Source organism: Stenella coeruleoalba (assembly GCF_951394435.1).
Source record: "Stenella coeruleoalba genome assembly, chromosome: 9".
In the NCBI taxonomy this organism is placed as follows: Eukaryota; Metazoa; Chordata; class Mammalia; order Artiodactyla; family Delphinidae; genus Stenella; species Stenella coeruleoalba.
In genome coordinates this window covers 2,488,258-2,506,320 of record NC_137155.1, presented here as the reverse complement: position 1 = coordinate 2,506,320, position 18,063 = coordinate 2,488,258, and the positions used below count along the sequence as shown (strand labels likewise).

The 18,063-nt window shown below is 53.3% G+C and overlaps 1 protein-coding gene across 7 annotated transcripts in view; it reads left to right on the top strand.

The window, feature by feature from the left end:
* Positions 1 to 18,063, top strand: part of GRB10 (growth factor receptor bound protein 10) — a 196,824-nt gene that overhangs the window by 61,473 nt on the left and 117,288 nt on the right. For all 7 annotated transcript variants that reach the window (XM_079931693.1, XM_079931691.1, XM_079931690.1 and 4 more), the window contains one exon: positions 3,249 to 3,346. In XM_079931693.1, the coding sequence (XP_079787819.1) occupies positions 3,296 to 3,346 (51 nt within the window). In that variant the 5' untranslated portion in view covers positions 3,249 to 3,295. The remainder of the gene's footprint in view (positions 1 to 3,248; positions 3,347 to 18,063) is intronic.

Below are 18,063 nucleotides of genomic sequence, written 5' to 3'. Positions count from 1 at the left end.
ACAGCCTGATGGGAGGGGCACAGAGAGGATCCTGAGGGGCCAGGGGGGCTGTCCTCTGTGCAGAAAGGAGGGGCCTGGAGCACACTGACCCCTCCCCCAGGCCATTGGGAGTGAGGTGAAGGGGAGAAAAACAGCACCCCCAGGAAAGCGCGGCCACAGTGAGGGTGGAAGGCAGGAGGCGTGTTTGTTGAAAGGGCTGGGGGGTGGCGAGGACGTGGCGGGTGCCGGGCAGTGGCCCATAGAGTCGTCAGACCCACGCGGCCGTGTGTTTGCGGTGGGGAGGCCTACGGGGCATCGTGGCGTGATCCTGGGCTCTTACAGCTAGTGGTTGGGGTGTTAATGTGTGTGTGTATTCGGAGATTTATTTTAAGGAATCAGCTCCAGTGAGGGTGAGGCCGGCAAGTCTGGGATCCGTGGGGCAGGGGTTTGCTACAGCCTTGAGGCCAGATTCCTTCTTCTCCAGGAAACCGCCATCTTTGCTCTTAAGGCCTCCAGCTGGTGGCACGAGGCCCACCCCCACCGTGGAGGGGACTCATTTTAAGTCCCGTGTCTGCAGATGTTTCCACTTCTACAGAATGCCTTCGGAGCAACCCCTCACTGGTGTCTGGTTAAAGGGCTGGGTGGTAGAGTGTGGACAGACGGACACAGCAGACTAAACTGCCACGGGGGCGAGTGGCCTCAGGGCTAGAGGAGCCTGAAGGCCTGGGGGCTGCCGGTCCTGCGGAGGCTGCAGGGAGGCCACCAGCCTCACCCGTCCTGCCGTGGGGACAAAGCACCTCCGCCATCTTGTTACCATTGCCAGGTCTCTGCAGCCCAGCGGCCTCTCACGGGCCGTCCTTGTGTTTCTGTGCGGTGACTTAAAGAGTCCCAGAGACCTCGCAGAAGACATAACTGGGTGACAGTAAATGCTTCTGCTCCTTTTAGCTGTGAGGACAGTTTGGTAGTGTTTTAATAATTTGGGATCTGTATTAGTTTTCTAGGACCCCCATAATAAAATATCATAGACTGGGTGGCTTAAACAACAGAAATTTATTTTCCCATAGCTCTGGAGGCCAGAAGTCTGAGGTCAAGGTGTGGGCAGGGCTGGTCCCTCCTGAGGCCTCTCTCCTGGGCGTGTGGATGGCCGTCTTCTCCCCGGGTCCTCACGTGGTCGTCCCTCTGTGTGTGTCTGTGTCCTCATCTCTTACGTTCGATCAGGACCCATGGTAATGTCTCATTTTGCCTTGATTACTGCTTTGAAGACCCTACCTTCAAATATGGCCACATTCTGAGGTCCTGGAGGTTAGGGCTTCAACATATGAGTTTGGGGCGGGGTGAAGGGGACACAGTTCAGCCCATAACTGGATCTGACCTTGATTATTTTTGCAATCATGTTTGGTGGAATTAGTATCCCCAATTTTATGCCCTACCTAAGTCTTTCAGTTTTCCTCTGAGAAGCTTCTGTGAGTCTTTTATTTCTGAGTTCTAGAAAACTGAGCCTGTGATGTGAGTTGAGGGAGAAATCTGACATGTGAGGAGCCCTGTCCCGTGACGATTTCTGGTCTTTCCCGGTCTGTCCTCTGCGTCCTGCATGTCACATTGTGCCATTGTGCTTTAGCTCATCCTCTCTGTGGGCTGTTGTGGTGCTTCTGGAATTTCTCTCCCGTGGATTTAGTTCCCTGCAGTGTTGGTTCAGCTGGAACCAGCATCGGTTTGTCTTGTCCTGAGCAGGTCCTTGTCTGTAGTGTTTCTTCCAGTACCATTTTTCCTGGGTTTTCTATTCTTTCATTGAGAGAAGTGAACCGTTTTCTCAATTTCTCTTATTTTTCTCATAGTAAAGCTACTTCAGGGAAATAAGCCTTTACAGGCCCCGGAGGGTAAGATTGGGAAACACCTTCTCAGCTCTGTTTCCCGGTTCACGCATCATCGAGGCTCTGGTTACTGTTCACTGAAACGCAGCCTCAGGGGTGAGCTGTCCCCTTGGAGGGGACACTGGACGCCCACCTGTCCCCGTAGGGGCGGAGGATGTCCCTCCAGGTAGCCCTGGACGTGGCAGGTGGCCCTTGTTGCTGTCTGGTTTTCTCCCCTCTGACAGGGTGATGCTGAGGGCCCCCTGAGCCCCCTTTGTGAACCCTGCCTGCGTGGACACAGGCCCTGAAGAGCCAGGCAGTGTCTCTCTGCCGGTGCTTCCTGAGAGTGAGGCTGGGGGCTGCCACGGAGAGAGTTCTGTTACCAGGGAGCACAGGGTTCATCTGTGGGGAGTGAGACCAAGAAGGGGCATCTGCAGCTCAGTGTGGCAGATGGAAGGACGGGTGTGAGCCCAGAGTGGACACTGACTGAGCTATCGTGGGTGGTGGTGATTGGTGAGGGGCAATTCAGGGGGGCTTCCTGGAGGAGGTGATCCCTGAGCTCATTCCTACAGGGTAGCAGGACTTAGCTGCTGATGGAGTTGAGAACAAAGCCTATGGGTGCAGAGGCTGGAGAAAGCCTTGCATGGTCAGGAGTCATGAATTGTTCAGGCGTGGCGTTTTTTGTGTCCAGTCCGGACCAGGGTGCTGTGCCGCCCACCCCCGCCCCAGTCCTCTGCATTTTGCGGGAGGTGGGGTTTGTTGGGGTCGGCTCCGAAACTCTCACTGACTGCCTCGTACAGATCAGGTGTGTGGTTGTACCCCAGGAGATTCAGGAGGAAGACAGGACCTCCCTTCCCTGCCCGTCGGGGGCTCCTTGCAGGAGCCCAGTGTGCGTCTTCACGGAGCTGATGTCGCTCCAGCCCTCCCGGGAGTCGGGGGCGGGTCTTAAGGTCCATCCCAGAGGCCCCGCCCATGAGTGTTGTTCCCAGCATGGCGCCTGCAGGGAGCGCCTGGACTCTGTAGGTGGCGGCGCGACGTCCACTGACAGTGGTTCCTTCTAGGCTGTGGCTGGTGGAGGCAGCATTTACACGGGTGGTGCTCAGAGGACGCCGGCAACGCCCCACCACCCCACAGTGCTTCTCTGGACTCAGGCGGTCTGTGTTGCCCAAAGTCTCAGAAAGTCTTCAGGGTGTTAATAACTGTGGATGGCCGCCCCCTCACCCCTCTGAGTGCCTCTGCCCCACGGGCCCTGTGACCACAGGTGGCTGCTCGAGCTTCTGGAGTTGCTGCCAGCCCCCTGGCGCCCCCAAGATCCGAGTGGCGTCCGGCGTCACCTGTGCAGGCGCGTTGCCCCTGAGCCGCCGGTGAGCGGCGGGCTTTCCCTCTGGCCGGGCTTCTCACGGTCTGTCTTCGTTCCAGGTGCCGCGGCCCAGTCCACGCGATTTGAAGACGGCAGGAAGGAACCGATGGCTTTAGCGGGCGGCCCAGACTCCTTTCTGCACCATCCATACTACCAGGTATGAGTGAGTGTGGCAGCGGATTCTGGCAGTGGTCTGGCCCAGGGCCGGGGCACAAATGTAGCTCATAACCTGACCACCCATCACTAGCAGGTCAAGGAGGAAGTGCTGAGTGGGGCTGTGGACGCGCCCTTTAGCGCAAAGACCAGGCACTTTCACATGGCCTTCCTTGCTTTGCTTGGAAGAGCTCATCATCACTGTGACCGCAGCATCCTTTTCTACAAGACTTGCATTGTAGTGCACACTTCCCTGCAATGAAGCGGGCCCTGTGTTGTCTCCTGCAGGGCCCTGAAACTCCAGATGGTGAGTGGGAAGGGTGGCGAATGTTGGGATTTCAAGCAGAGGCATGAGCTTCTGGGACGAGGAAGTAGGAAGGAGAAGATCCTCGGCCCAGCAGTGACCTGCCTGTCACAGGTGGAGCCCTTCCCACCCCGATAGCATCAGGCAGGCTTTGTGGGACCGCAGGTTCACCTCCAGCCCTTCTGCATGGGCTGCTGGACGAGTTTCATCTGTAAGTGTCCTTTATCTCCTGTGGCAGGTTTTCGTTTGAACTTTTGCTTTATGGTGTAGACAGATACGTTTGATCCTTAGGTCTTTGGATTTGACAAGTGAATCTTGGTTTCTCCTTCTCAGCCCTGCAGCCTGTGAAGCACTTGCGCCACCTTTCTCCCGGCCTCTGTTTTGCCAGCAGGAGTCGTACGTTTTGAAGTCCCTTGATGTGATATTTGCACTCCTCTGAGCTTGCTTTTCTCTCCCTTCGTCTGTGAAGTCTGTGCTTAGCTGCAGTGATGATAATTTGCCCATAGCATAGGGGCTGCAGAGAGGTATCTTTTTAATTTTTTTGGTGTCAGAGAGCAAGAGGTCTTGGAAGAAAGACTGGAGATTAGGCGTAGCATTCACTGTGATTTCTGGATTTGAGACAAAGCCACAGTCAGTTTCAAGCGAGACAAGGGGACTGAAACCTTCGCAGAGCCATGAAGTTTGCTGGGGACCCCCAGCCTGTTCAGTGGGTGAGCGTTCTCCGGATCCTGCCCTCTGCCTCCTGGGTGATCATTCCCTGGTCTTAAAGAGGCCGTGGTTGCCTCGCCCTGTCGGTTGAAACGCCGTGATGCCGCTGTGGTCATGGGTTCAGCTCTCACTTGACCGTTTAGCTTTGGCTGGCTGTCACCCCAGCCTGCCAGCCTCACACTTGGCACCAGCGCTCCCAGGGAAATGGCATCAGTGAACTGCAGGGAAAACCTTCCCTGGGGAAGTGTGTCTGCAAGTTAGCCGAGCAACGTCCTCTTTGCTGGTCACAGAGTGAACCGTAAGGGCCAGATAGGACGTAGGGAAGGTTCCACCCCAAAGCCCTCTTAGCTCAACCCACTGGCATCTCAGATTTCCCCTGGTCCGGGCAGGGATGGCAGGAGTGCCAGCTGTAGCCAGTGCCTGGCTTCGCGGACGTGTTAGGTGTTTGTAGTCGCCGTCCCAGTTGCCCAAGGCTCTTCCCAGGAGCCAGGAGGCCGCGGACACACGGTGGGCCCTGCCAGCGGAGCCTGTCACCCCGGGAGGAAGGGCTCCGTCGTGCCGTGCCGCGGCCTTTGCAGGCACTGTTGCGCTCCTGCGAGAGTCCAGCAGGCGGGCTTGGCAGCTCTCACCCTCTGTTCCTGGAAAAATCAGCCGACAGTTCCAGAATTTCTCAGAACATGGGATGATTTACAATGCGTTCGGTCTTGAGTAATCTGCAGTTACAGCAAATAGATACATCTCCAAGTTTTTAGCGAGAAGAATTTCTTTGTAAGATCGTCAGCGTACAAATAATGTTCTCATTCTAGCTGCTCACTCATCGCTGTGGCTTGGATTAGGGTTCAGTCAATGAGTCGCTGCTCAGTCGAGTTTGTTCTGGACATAGAAGCACCAGAAGGATTTTGTGCATTTAATCACCCTGCTTCCTGCTTCAGGGACAGAGGCAGCAGGTTGGTGGGGGGCATGGGATGGGGGGCTGGTGGAGGGGGGGTGGACTACTTCACTGTTTGACTTAGGCTGTTCCTTTAAACTGTGATATTGTCATGGTTCTCTGGCCTTGGGGGAAACCATGAGATGCCTCAGTGCCCCTGCTGGTGAACAAGGGTGCATGGTGTTGTCAGGGTGCCGCGGGGATTGGGAGAGGGGTGTGGAAGTTACCCGGCACCGGGCCAGCCTGGTCTCAATCGCCCACCGAGAGTCGTTCCCTGTAATTCCTGGGGTTTTTTTGTTGTTTGTTTTGTTTTGCTTTTTTTCTTTTTGGCTGTGCGGTGCAGCTTGTGGGATCTTAGTTCTCCGACCAGGGATCGAACCCGGGCCCTCAGCAGTGAAAGTGCGGAGTCCTAACCACTGGACCGCCAGGGAGTTCCTCCTGAATTCCTTGGATGCTGATTGAACACCAGCCGGGTGCCACCTGCAGTGTGAGCGCTGGGTGGCAGCTCTTCTGCAGAAGCTGCTTTCCTGGGGCTCCTGACTCCTAGTCGGGGAGAGGGTCATGGGGAAACTGGCAAATGAGATAATTGTGAGTAATGATCATGATTCTCAAGCAAAGAAAATCTGACAGTGGGAGAGAGAGAGGCCAGGAAGTTAGGGAGAACCCCCTGGAGGGAGTGCCCAGAGCCGGGGGGCAGCACCCGGGCCGGGCTGGGGCAGAGCCTTTTCAGGGGCCAGAGGCCGGCACACCTGGCCTAAAGAGCCAGGGAGGGGTCTGGATTTCAGTCACTTAGGAAGGAGAGGTCTTTGGGGATTTATAAATAGAGGCCTACAGCCCACTGTCTGCAGTTCTAAAATCCCCAAAGCTATGAACCAAGAAGTTTCTTCATGGCTCACATCTTGCAGAATCTGACTCGACCTGTCGGAACTGGGTCCCTCAAGTACACGGGGGGGTGGGCTCGGTGACCGGGCCGCCCTGGACCCTGGGTCATCTTTCTCAAGTCCAGAAAATTTTTATTTCCTAGCCATATCCTCCAGGGTTCTGGTTATGTACCTATTATGAGGTACATTTTGTTTCTCTTTTATACATAAAATAGCATTCGCTATCCTTCAGAAACACACACACACACACAGAAAATAAAAATGAGTTCAGGTACAGGCATTTGAGTAAAGTGTTGAACTGTGATGTAGAAACGAGATGCTTGAATGTAGGTTTGAGATTCAAACCTGTAGGTTTGAAACTTGAGATAGGTTGTTAAGGTTCCTGTCAGTCCTTAAAGATCTTGGGGGAGAAGGTGTCCGAGATCCCACTGACAAGAGACAGCGGGTCTGAGATCCTGCGCGGCCCCTCATGGCCTATGGAGAGGAGACGGCCCTCGGTGACAGCCTGCGCACCCAGCCTTTTCAGGCCTAGCCACCCCAAGAGAAGGCTGCTGTCTTGGCCTTCCTTGTGCAGTGGCTCCGCCCTCGGCATCGGTGAGATGACAAGAGTCTGGCCAGTATGTCCCGCTACAGGAAAAACACGTGGATTGTTGAAGGCCCGCACCGGAGACTGAAAACTGCTCTGACCAAGCGAACCGGGCGACCTGAGGTAGAGCTCCGGGGCCAGAGGAAGGCCGGGGGCGGAGGCGTGGCCTTCCTCGGATCCTGGAGGAGACCAGTGCTGTGGAAGAGGAGGAAAAGGAGGAGGAGACTGCAGCTGCCGTCCGTGGCCTCAGGGGTCGAAGTGATGGAGAGGTTGATAGCACAGCTTCTAGCATCCCGGAGCTGGAGCGCCAGAAAGGAAAACTCAGCGAGCGTCAGCTCTTCTCTCACGCGAAGCGGCTTCGCTCGTCCCAGATGCTTCGGGCGGTCTCCCTGGGTTAGGACTGCTGCAGGTGCCGATCCTGGGTGTCACGCTATTTGACGGGTATCTTTGTGGAAGGAACCAAGGGGAGCTTAGTTCCTGAGGATGTGATAACGCGGGAAACGGATTCCTTGAAAGTGGCAACACCCAGCCCAGCCTCCTTCCCTCTGAAGGGTGAGTTAGCTGGCTCCAGCGCCTTTGCCACTTGTCTTCCCCAGGCCCGAGGCCAACCTCGGAAAACTAAGCCTGGGTCTATGCCATCTAGGCACCTGGAATCTCCTGTCAAGGGTCAAGGTTCAGAACAGCCTCAGGCCCGTCCTCATCTTCAGACTCATGAATGCAGTTTTTTGTGAATTTAAATTTGTTTCTACCTATATTTTTAGGACCAGTCTCATTTTTAATAAGGTAAAAAAAAGTCTACAGACAAAAACTCCTGTTTTTGCCATGTGAAGTTCCACAAGTGCAGCTATAGAAAAGTGCCTGTCAGTTGAATAAAAACCACATTTGATAGAGGGGAAAAAAAAGATCACTGGCGCATCTTCAGATATTTAATCCAAATATTTATTTCTACTTTTATAATTTTTTTTCCTGATTTCTGATTTGAAAACGCATCCGCTTGAATTAGAAGTCAAACGTCGTGGAAACTGTCCTCGTGATCCGGCCCTTCTGCAACTCCATTTGCCAATACAGGGTGAAACAGCAGCCTTCCTGCGATAGCCCCTCTTCCCCTGCATCCCCATCGGTAATTTCATAAATTCTGTCTCAGTCCCACGTCTCTGCAGGTTGCTTCCTTGGCCCCATTTCAGTTGTGCATTCCTGAGCCCTCAGGCCAGGAGCCTCCCCTTGCATGGCAGGGGTTGGCAAGCCACAGCCTGTGGGCCAAATCCGGCCTCTGCCTGCTTTTGTAAATAAAGTTTTATTGGAACACAGCCATGTTCCTTCAGTTAACATCCCGTCTGCGGCTGCTTTGGGGCCTCACCAGCAGAGTTGAGCAGCGGCTGGCCCTCTGCAGACCACCTCCTGCTTTAGGACATCTGTTAGTGCAGTGAGTCTTCTGGGTGGACAGAGTCCCAAGTGGGCCTCCTTGTGTCCGCCTCTCTCCTCCCTCATCGTGGGGACAGCAGGGACAAGACTCAGCTCACCCGTGAGACCTTGATTGGCAATCACACACAGCTTTGGGTCTTCGGGTGGGTTCACATCTGGCTCCTCCATCTTTCAGCAGCGTCTGAAGGAGCTGGATGCTCTCATCCCTTATGGTCTGGACTTGGGATCATTCTCTGGAATCGAATTCCATTCCCAGAGTTGGTCACTCTCATTTATTTTTTAGCCAAGGAGTCGTCCCATGGCTTCTCCATTTCTCATCTTCTTCACCCATACTTCGGCAAAGAGGCATTTTCATTGGACTTCGTTTTCTTCAAGAAATTTGTGGACAGTTCCTCCCAGTTGTCATGGTAGGAGGAGACGGATGCCAAGAGCAGTTGAGACATCACTTATTTATTTATTTTTTTCATTGAAGTGTAGTTGACTTCCAAAGTTGAGTTAATCTCTGCTGTACAGCAAAGTGACTAAGTTATACATATATATGCATTCTTCTTTTTCATATTCTTTCCCATGATGGTTTATCACAGGATATTGAATAGAGTTCCCTGTGCTGTACAGTAGGACCTTGGTGTTTATCCATTCTGTATGTAACAGTTTGCATTTGCTAACCCCGAACTCCCAGTCCATCCCTCCCCCACCCCCTTCCCCTTGGCAACCACAAGTCTGTTCACCATGAGGCATCACTTACTTCTATGAGACTCTTCCAGTGGATAGGATCTTCACCTAAAGCAGTTTCGCAAATCGTTCAAGATGATTTCTGAACTTAGTAACAGCCACTATTTAATAGAGATGTTTTGCACAGTGAAGCTGGTAGCTGATGAATGCGTTGACAATACGCTCTTCGTGACTGGACGCCTTTTAGGTTCTCTGTACGTGCCTTGCTCACAGTGTCACTGTGAGAATGAAAGTCACTTATGTAGAGCCCCTGGCCTTGTCTTGGCGGATAAACAAACCTCATTAAATGGGAACTGTTATTTTGATACACGACGTGAGCTGCTGATTTGTTAGAGTGTAGATTCTTTTTTTGTTCTGTTTTGTTTTTTTGCGGTACGCGGGCCTCTCACTGTTGTGGCCTCTCCCGTTGCGGAACACAGGCTTCGGACGCGCAGGCTCAGCGGCCATGGCTCACGGGCCCAGACGCTCCGCGGCATGTGGGATCTCCCCAGACCGGGGCACGAACCCATGTCCCCTGCATCGGCAGGCGGACTCTCAACCACTGCGCCACCAGGGAAGCCCAGAGTCTAGATTCTTATTTAGCAGTAGAATTTGTAAGTGTTTTTTTTGTGATGCCTCTGTCACTTCAAGGTTATAATCTTTTCAAGTTTTTGAAATCACTGTAGAAAATTCACTTCAAAAGGAGGGCTTCCCTGGTGGCACAGGGGTTAAGAATCCACCTGCCAATGCAGGGGGCACAGGTTTGAACCCTGGTTTGGGAGGATCCCATGTTCCGCGGAGCAACGAAGCCCGTGCGCCACAACTACTGAGCCTGCACTCTAGAGCCTGCGAGCCACAACTACTGAGCCTGTGTGCCACAACTGCTGAAGCCCACGTGCCTAGGGCCCATGCTCCACAACAAGGGAAGCCACCGCAGTGAGAAGCCCGTGCACCGCAACGAAGAGTAGCCCCTGCTCACCGCAACGAGAGAAAGCCCACGCGCAGCAACGAAGAGCCAGAGCAGCCAAAACTAAATAATTAAAATTAAAATTACAAAAAAATAGATGAGACTTGGTTTGGGTAAACATTTTCTCCCTGATGTGACAAACTCTAGTCATTTGGTTTTATTTATTGGAATCCTGGATGGTCAGTGACATGTTAGGAAACAGCACACGAGTTTACATTTTCTGTCACTTGTGGAATCAGTTGAACGCCCTTTTCTTTCAACACTGGGAGTCACGTGGCAGATTTGTTCATTCCCTTCGTGTTCTGGGAATGATGAGCCGACCATGGCTGCACGTTAGGATCAAGATGCAGGAGGAGGGAGCCCTGCCCTGGGAGACTCCCAGCCCTGGTGGGACAGACAAGCAGAGGAAACACAGACCATCAGTGTCAGCCATGCGCTTGGTGCGGGGGGCGGGGGGGGGGAACCGCGGGGACCCTGCGTCGTTTCCTGATGGAACCCGTCGCTCACCACTCAGTGGAGGTCGGCTATTGGGGAGAAGATTCAGCACTTCTGGATCCTCGACTTGGGTTCTCTGATTTTACCCTCCACCAGCCCTCAGAGGTGGGACCTTCGTACCTCTGTGATACCCATTTTACAGGTGAGAAAACCAAACCGCTGACTGTGTGCTGGTTGGCATGCCGAGGACTTCACTTGGATTTTCCTAAGTGGGAATCTTCCCACCACCCCTCATGTTCTCCCCTTTTCAGATGAGAATAGCAAGGCAGACCAAGGCCATTTCCCCTACCGGGTAGCAGGTGTGCTTTTCTTAACGTTTGTACCTGCGGAGGATGTGAGTGTTCACGTTGTCGGGACCACACGGGTCCCACTCTCCTCAGAGCCTTGCGATGAAGCGTGGTGTTTGTGTCCTGGGATTCTACACTCACTGAATTTCCTTGATCCTAAAGTGCCATGGGATAAAGGGTCAATTTTAATGACAACTTTTCATTCAAAATAAAGATTATCACGTATAATCCTTAAATGTGGATAGGTTGGAAAGTGTTTAAATTTCAAAATTGTTAAAATGGGGGAGTGTCTTAGAATCCGTGAAAAATGAAGATTTTAAGAGTATACATTTCTTATGAGAGAGGGACAGACTTGCTCTATCCTGAATGCTTTTGTTTGTATTGACTAAATACTTCTGGAAGAGTGTGGGCTTGAGGTCTTGGATTTCTTCTGAAGTATCACAGAGCTGTATTTATTGAGTACCTTCTATGTGTTCTGTTCTGCATCTGATACCAGGGCAAGCCCCGTGCGTAGGTTAGGCATCTGTTCTTCTAGGGGGACCAAGGCTTGCAGGTGCTGGTAACTCCCAGGTCACGCGGCTGGTACCCGGTAGCTCGGGCTGGGGCCCGTGGGCCGCGTCTCCCCATCCTGTCTCTTGGCTTCTCCTGTGCATGGCTGGGCAGGTGTGTGATGCCGGCCGGCAGGCCGGTCAGTCGATGGAGGGGCCGGACTTAATTAATGCTCTGTCTAGTAAGGTTTCATTGCTGCAGCGGGGGCAGGGCTTGGGGCCAGCGGAGTGAGAGCGGGGGCAGGGAGAGGGCAGGATCCGCTTGTGGAATGGTGACTCGGGCCCTGGGTTCCTGGTGGGCTGCTTAGCGTCCTGGCTTCTGTTGACAGCCTGGCTTCTGTTGACAGCCACTCCCCTGACTCGTGTTTATTGCTGTCATGTGACAGGGCCTGCGGACCTGCACTTGCCCTTTCTGGTGTCAGCTGACTTCTGGCTGTCATCTGCGTCATCCCTTGGGGCCTGGGCGGGCCTGCTTGGTCTGGCCGCTGGCCATCGGGGCCCCTGTGCACCCTACCTTCTGCACATGTCCAGGCGGGCCCCCGGGTCTCAGGTTAATGCTCCCTCTTTGCAGGAAAGGTGGCTGGACCTTCTAAGGGAGGTGGACGGGGGTCGTGGTGTGCCCGTCACAGACCTGAACGCCACCTGCTGTGCTGTCCTCACTCACACTGCCCCCTTCTGCCCACGCGACCTCCACGCTCAACCCTGAGTTGTGTCTCACCTGTGCCCAGCCCACGTGGAGGCTCTGCCCCGTTTCCCAGAAGCAGGATGGCCCTGTTGGAAGCTGGGGAGCCCAGGGCTTGCCCGTGCCTTCGGCTCTGGGTTTGAAAGTGCGCTCTGGCCGTTGCGGGGAGAGCCTGCTCCCCCTGTCTCCCCAGGGGTATCCTTCCCGGGGCCGCAGATCAGAGGCCGTGCTTGTCTCCTGTCTGTGGGCCTGTTTGGTGGATGGCGGCTTGTGTGGGGGGCCAAGGCTGCAGGCGCAGAGCCTCTGGGGTGAGCTCTGTGCTCTCTGAAGACGGGGTCACGGGCGGGGCCCTGTCACCATGTTGTAATATCTGATTACGGCCCGTCGTGCACACGGTGGTCCTCTTAACGACTGGTTAGATTTGGAGATGAAGCAGGATGTGTCTTGGAGGTGATGGGGTGGCGTGGCACTTTCTTGGCTGGTCTGGGCGCTGGAGAACTTCCTTTTCACTCGGCTGCAAAGAGATGAATAAGCTGGATCCTTTCTGCAGGTGCATTGGACGGGCAGCTGGAGGACAGGGGCAGGTCGTGATCACGCAGAAAATGTTTCGATGGATGGAAACTTTGCAGTTGCAACTGTTTTTCAAAAATGGTACATTTTTGGAGAAGGAGGAACCTGAAAATTACTCCTTGTATTAAAGCATATGGAGTAATTTCAACACGAGCTTCTTGACTCTAATTTCCTATTTAAGCGTGTGGTCTTTATAGTAGCAGCTAGGTTTCCATAATATTCAGTGCCGTATTTAGCTCATACTGCGTCTCACAGTGGCCTGCCTGGGTCCTTGTATTGTTCCTGGCTACTTTTTCCTCTTTGGGCAAAGTGTCCTCTGCTCCCTGGGCCTCCCCTGCAGTTATTAACCCAGCAACGATCTTCTTATACAGTAAACACTCACTTTGGCATTTTCCCCAGAACACGCTAAATATTTATGCATGTTCGAGGGAGACCATGAGAATGTGGCCACTGGTCCTTTAAAAATTATTATTATTTTTTTTTATTAACTAGGCAGAAGTCAAAAGAAAAGTGTTTGAAGTTCCTATAATTGAAGGCTACCATTATTATCAACATCTATGAGATTGTCCTCTAATTAATCTTTAAGGAAAGATCTTACTGAAATTTCTGTCACTGTGCTTTAGTTTTTCTGGAAAGCTGGTGGAAATCTGACATTTCTTTTTCTGGCCTTCAGCCTTTGGGGAGTTCTCCTGGGCTTGCTGAGATGTAGGAAGTTCTGTGAAGGTTTTCAGTCCCGCCCCGGCTGCTAGAGATGGGGAGGGGAAGGCTGTCTCCGACAGCTGCTTCCAGGTGCCGCGGAGCCCGCTCAGGAGAAAGGGACTGGGCTTAAATAATAAATTTAAAAAAAAACATAAAAGGAGCATAAGCTCATAGGAAAAACACGTCATTATTGGTAGAAACTTCCAAAGTATGATGGAAACGTAAGAGGCTGCATCTGACATTTATTTCACAGGGAAAGCGGCATCTACTGTGGTTGTTAAGGATGGTCACGATCAAGATGAAGATATTGAACGCACTTTGCCCAGGCTGCCACCAGTACCTGGGCAGAGGTCCTTGGTCCGTATCGCCCTTGACACCTGGGCCTTCCGCCCTCCAGTCTTTGCTCGAGGCCCCTTTTCAGAGAGTGAGGTCCTCCATCGAGTTTTATTTAAATCGCAGTTTCCTTTCCTGCTTACCCTGCTGCAAGCTATCCTTTTATTATCCCATGGCCCCGCCCTCTTAAATTATAAATAAATAAATTGCATAGTATGTTTAGTGCTTACTATCTGTTTTCTCCAGACAAAAGGACAGGATCTTTGCTGTAAGCACTAACGTGCCCGCCTTATACTAGAAGCTTGGTGTGTTTGTGTTGAATGGGTGAGTCTCTTTGAAGATCAGCTATATTTCTCTGATCCGTAGGTGACCCAGTGGTGGGGCACCCTCACCTCTGAAGCACTGCGATTGCTGGCCTGGTCACTGTGTCACCCTGGGGAGGATTCTCTCGTCCCCCATGAGCTTAAAGCCATTGATCGCTAACTGTAGGCTTCTTTTCTTTGGTTTGGCAAAGCTCTCTTGTACCGAGAGCCGTGAAAGGCAGTTTCTGCTTTCAGGGTTTCCAGGGCTGATCGTCAGGGTCGGTGTGTTATGTTTCGGGGTCCCAGTGAAGTGGGGGTTGATGCATTTACAAAACCTGCTTCTTTTTTTTTTTTTTTTTTTTTTTTTTGCGGTACGCGGGCCTCTCACTGTTGTGGCCTCTCCCGTTGCGGAGCACAGCCTCCGGATGCGCAGGCTCAGCGGCCATGGCTCACGGGCCCAGCCGCTCCGCGGCATGTGGGGTCTTCCCGGACTGGGCCACGAACCTGTGTCCCCTGCATCGGCAGGCAGACTCTCAACCACTGCGCTACCAGGGAAGCCCTACGAAACCTGCTTCTTAAGGAGCAAGTTCTCGGACTGAACTAGGGCCACAGTGCGAGGATTGAGGGTGCAGGCTCGGGGTCCCTGGGCTTGTCCTCTGTCTCCCATCCTGGGGTGTGATATGTGCAGGACTCACGTCTTGGCTTCTCCCCAAGCCAGCGGTTCAGGGTGAGCTGTGGCACGGCCTGGGTTCACATGCTGCTGTGGCCACACGGAGAGTGTGGGGGGACGTGGGGTTAGGAGGCTGGTCTCCGGGCTGGGGGCTGGTTAGAGTGTGGATTAGGAAGGGTTTGAGGCTTCTTCTTGTGTCTGGCGTAGGCACCGAGCTGAAGGGTGGCTGAGTGGCCTTCACTGAAGTATCTCTGGGTTTCCATTGCTGAATCTTCATGGGGGCTCTGCTACCCCAGACCACCCCAGCCCTCGGTGGGAGGGAGTTTCCCAGTGTGTCCTTGGAGATCAGACATCGGGATGGAGGGAGGGCGGGGAAGGGGTGCAGCATCTGATCTGCTGTTGATTCCATTGGTGTATTTTTCCTCTCCAGAGGTTGAATTTGGTCATTGTATATCTTTCATTTTTTTTTTACTTATCAGGTCATGCTTTCCTTTCCCTTCCTGAACACGTGGAATATATATATATATATATTTTTTAAATAAATTTATTTATTTTTTGGCTGCATTGGGTCTTTGTTGCTGTGCACAGGCTTTCTCTAGTTGCAGCGAGCGGGGGCTACTCTTCATTGCAGTGCGGGCTTCTCGTTGTGGTGGCTTCTCTTGTTGTGGAGCACGGGCTCTAGGTGCACTGGCTTCAGTAGTTGTGGCGCGCGGGCTCAGTAGTTGTGGCACGTGGGCGCGGGCTCAGTAGTTGTGGCACGTGGGCGCGGGCTTAGTTGCTCTGCGGCATGTGGGATCTTCCAGGGCCAGGGCTCGACCCTGTGTCGCCTGCATTGACAGGTAGATTTTTAACCACTGAGCCACCAGGGAAGCCCACATGGAATATATTTATCCCAGTTGTTTTAACACACCTGTCTTCTCGTTTTATTGTCTTTGACATTTCTAGGTCTGTTTCTCTTGGTTGATTTCTCTTATCAATATGGGTCTGATTGTCGTGTCATGCCTGGCAGTTTTTGATTGGATACCAGACGTGCATTTTACATGCTTGAGTGCTGGCTTTTTTGTTGGTTTGTTTTTTGTTTTCTTTCTGTGGGTGTTCCTTTAAATATTTGGGAGATTTGTTACAGGAACAGTTAGGCTTCTTGGAAGCAGTTTGCTCCTTCTGAAGCCTGCGTTTAAACTTTGTGAGCTGGGCCTAGAGTAACTTTAGGTCTAGGCCTGATTTGTTCTCACTATTAAGGCAAGACCCTCCTGAGGACTCGATTCAGCGTCTCGTGTGTAAGGAGGTTCCCCGCGTGGCTGCTGTGAATGCAGACGTCATCCTGCCCTGTGCGAGCTCTGGGGATGGTGCTGCCTGCTTCTTTCTCGTGGTTCTTTCCTGGCCTTGGTAGCTTCCTCGAGTGCCTGCACAGGGTGCCTGCACCCTGCCTCGAGGGCACCCCCTGCATGTCTCTAAGGCCCTCCTCCATGCCACAACCTCCTCTCTGCCCCGGCCTCCCTGAACTTTGAATTCCACCTCCTTAGAAGGACCCCCAGACACTGCCTGAGACCCCTTCCTTGCACTGCCGATTGGAACCTCTCTGGAGCCCTCGAGGGGGGGTTGCCCTGGGAGATCTCCCCACATCTGCTTCCCCTCTCTCTCGAGTGCTGTCCTGTGCTGCCTGGTGTCCAGTGTATGAAAACCACTTCAATTTTTGGTAATTTAAGAGGAGAGGGTACGTGCAATCCCTGGTATTCTATCTTGGCTGGAAGCACAGAAGTCCCCATAATATTATTTCAACCATGGTTCTAGGGATAAATTAGCCGCAGAACATTTGTATGTAATATATGGAATCGGCTTTGGGGCTGAAAAGAAGTACAGAGGTCATGTGGTGCAAAGACCTCACATCATAGATGAGGAAACAGGCACAGTGAGTGCAGTTATTTGCTCAGGATCAGAGAGTTTGTCACAGTGGCGATTTATGTGTTTGGCTCGTGTCACAATAAGGTTTTTCATACACGAAGGACATGGTGCACAGCTTCTTGGAGCCCGTGCTGAGGTTGGGACCCCGAAGTCCCCCAGGGGCAAGCAGACCTTCGACGGAGAACCGAGTGTGCTGTGCCCTGGGATCTGAGGTGCTGTGCTTCCCACGCCCCTTTTTTTAAAAACTACAGTGTAGTTGATTTACGATATTGTGTTCGTTTCAGTTGTACAGCAAAGTGGTCTAGTTACACATGCTTTTATATATATATGTGTGTGTGTGTGTGTATATATATATATTCTTTTTCGGATTCTTTTCCACTATAGATTATTACAAGATACTGAGTAGAGTTCCCCGTGCTCTACAGTAGGTCCTTGTTGCTTTGTCCTGGCCACTTGCTTTGCACAAAGCTCCGAGGAAGATAGCCTCAAGGGAACATCACCTGACCTGTCAGCGGGGGTGGGGGGGTGGGGGGGCCCTTCACCATGCTTCTGGAAGCTCTGCCTTGCCCCGCCCCGCCTCATACCTGCCCTCTGAGGAGCCAGGTGCTGTGTGGGAACCCAGGTGGGATGCGCTGGGGACCCAGCTTTCCTCGTTCTGACTCCAGAGTCTCGGCTGGGGGCTGCCAGTCACCCCTGGCCTCGTGCCCTCTGCTCGCCAGAGGGACGTGGAAACAAGGAAGAGCCACCCCAGGGTTACATCATATGAAACCCTGGGGCCTCTTCCTAGTCCACCAGGGCAGTGAGAACCCTTTCCAAGTTCTGAGATGGCTGTTGAGAAAGTCCAGGGAAGCGACGCCTGTCCTCACCCTGCTGACTGGGGGCAGGGAGTACGGGGCCGGCGCTCTGCTGGGAGGGTGGCCCCGCCGCAGCTGATCCCTGAAGCACCCGGTGCCCGGTGCATGCCTGCGGGGCTGGTAGACGCGGGGGTAGGGCTGGGGGGCCGCGGGAGCAAGCGGGGAGCTTTGTGCTGACAGACCCTGGCTCTCCTAACCGCGGTGCCCTGTGTGCCCCACCGGGGGCGGTATCTCAGGACTGGCTCCCCACTCTAGACGAGGAAGCTGAGGCTTGGGGTGTAAGGGGTTGTCGCCCGGCCAGTGCGCCTGGATGTTGAACCCATCTCCCCGACTTCCACGCTGGGCTCTCATCAGCTGGTGCCTCTGCCTTGTCAGCCAGCTTCATTACTCGGCCCTTTCCATTTGAGGTCCTTGTGTAGCTGGGTGACTGGACTCCCTTCGTCTCCTGGAGGGATTCAGCCCGTGGCTGGCGTTGGGCCTGGTCCTGGAGGCTCCCTGAGACTCAGTGTGGGCAGTCACCTTCTGTGATGGGGGAGGGTCCAGGGAGGGGGGACCAAGATTCGCTTCCAGCATGTGGAGTCCTGGTTGGCCAGAGTGCCCCGGGGACAGTCAGAACACATTCGATTCCGTTTGGAAGTGTGCTGTTTGTTTCTCAGATTGCTCTGACACCCTGTGCTGCATTTTGTCTAGGGTGCTTTAGACGGCAGACGTCCTCTCGCTTCCCAGACAGGTCCCTCTAGAGCCTGAAGCTGACCCGGGCGCTGTGTGCTGGCCCAGCTGACAAGTGGACATTGTATTAGTCCACTAGTTGTATTAGTGGGTGTTTGGTCTGTATTCATTTTCCTTTTCTCGAGGGAGGAGGGTCCCAGGGA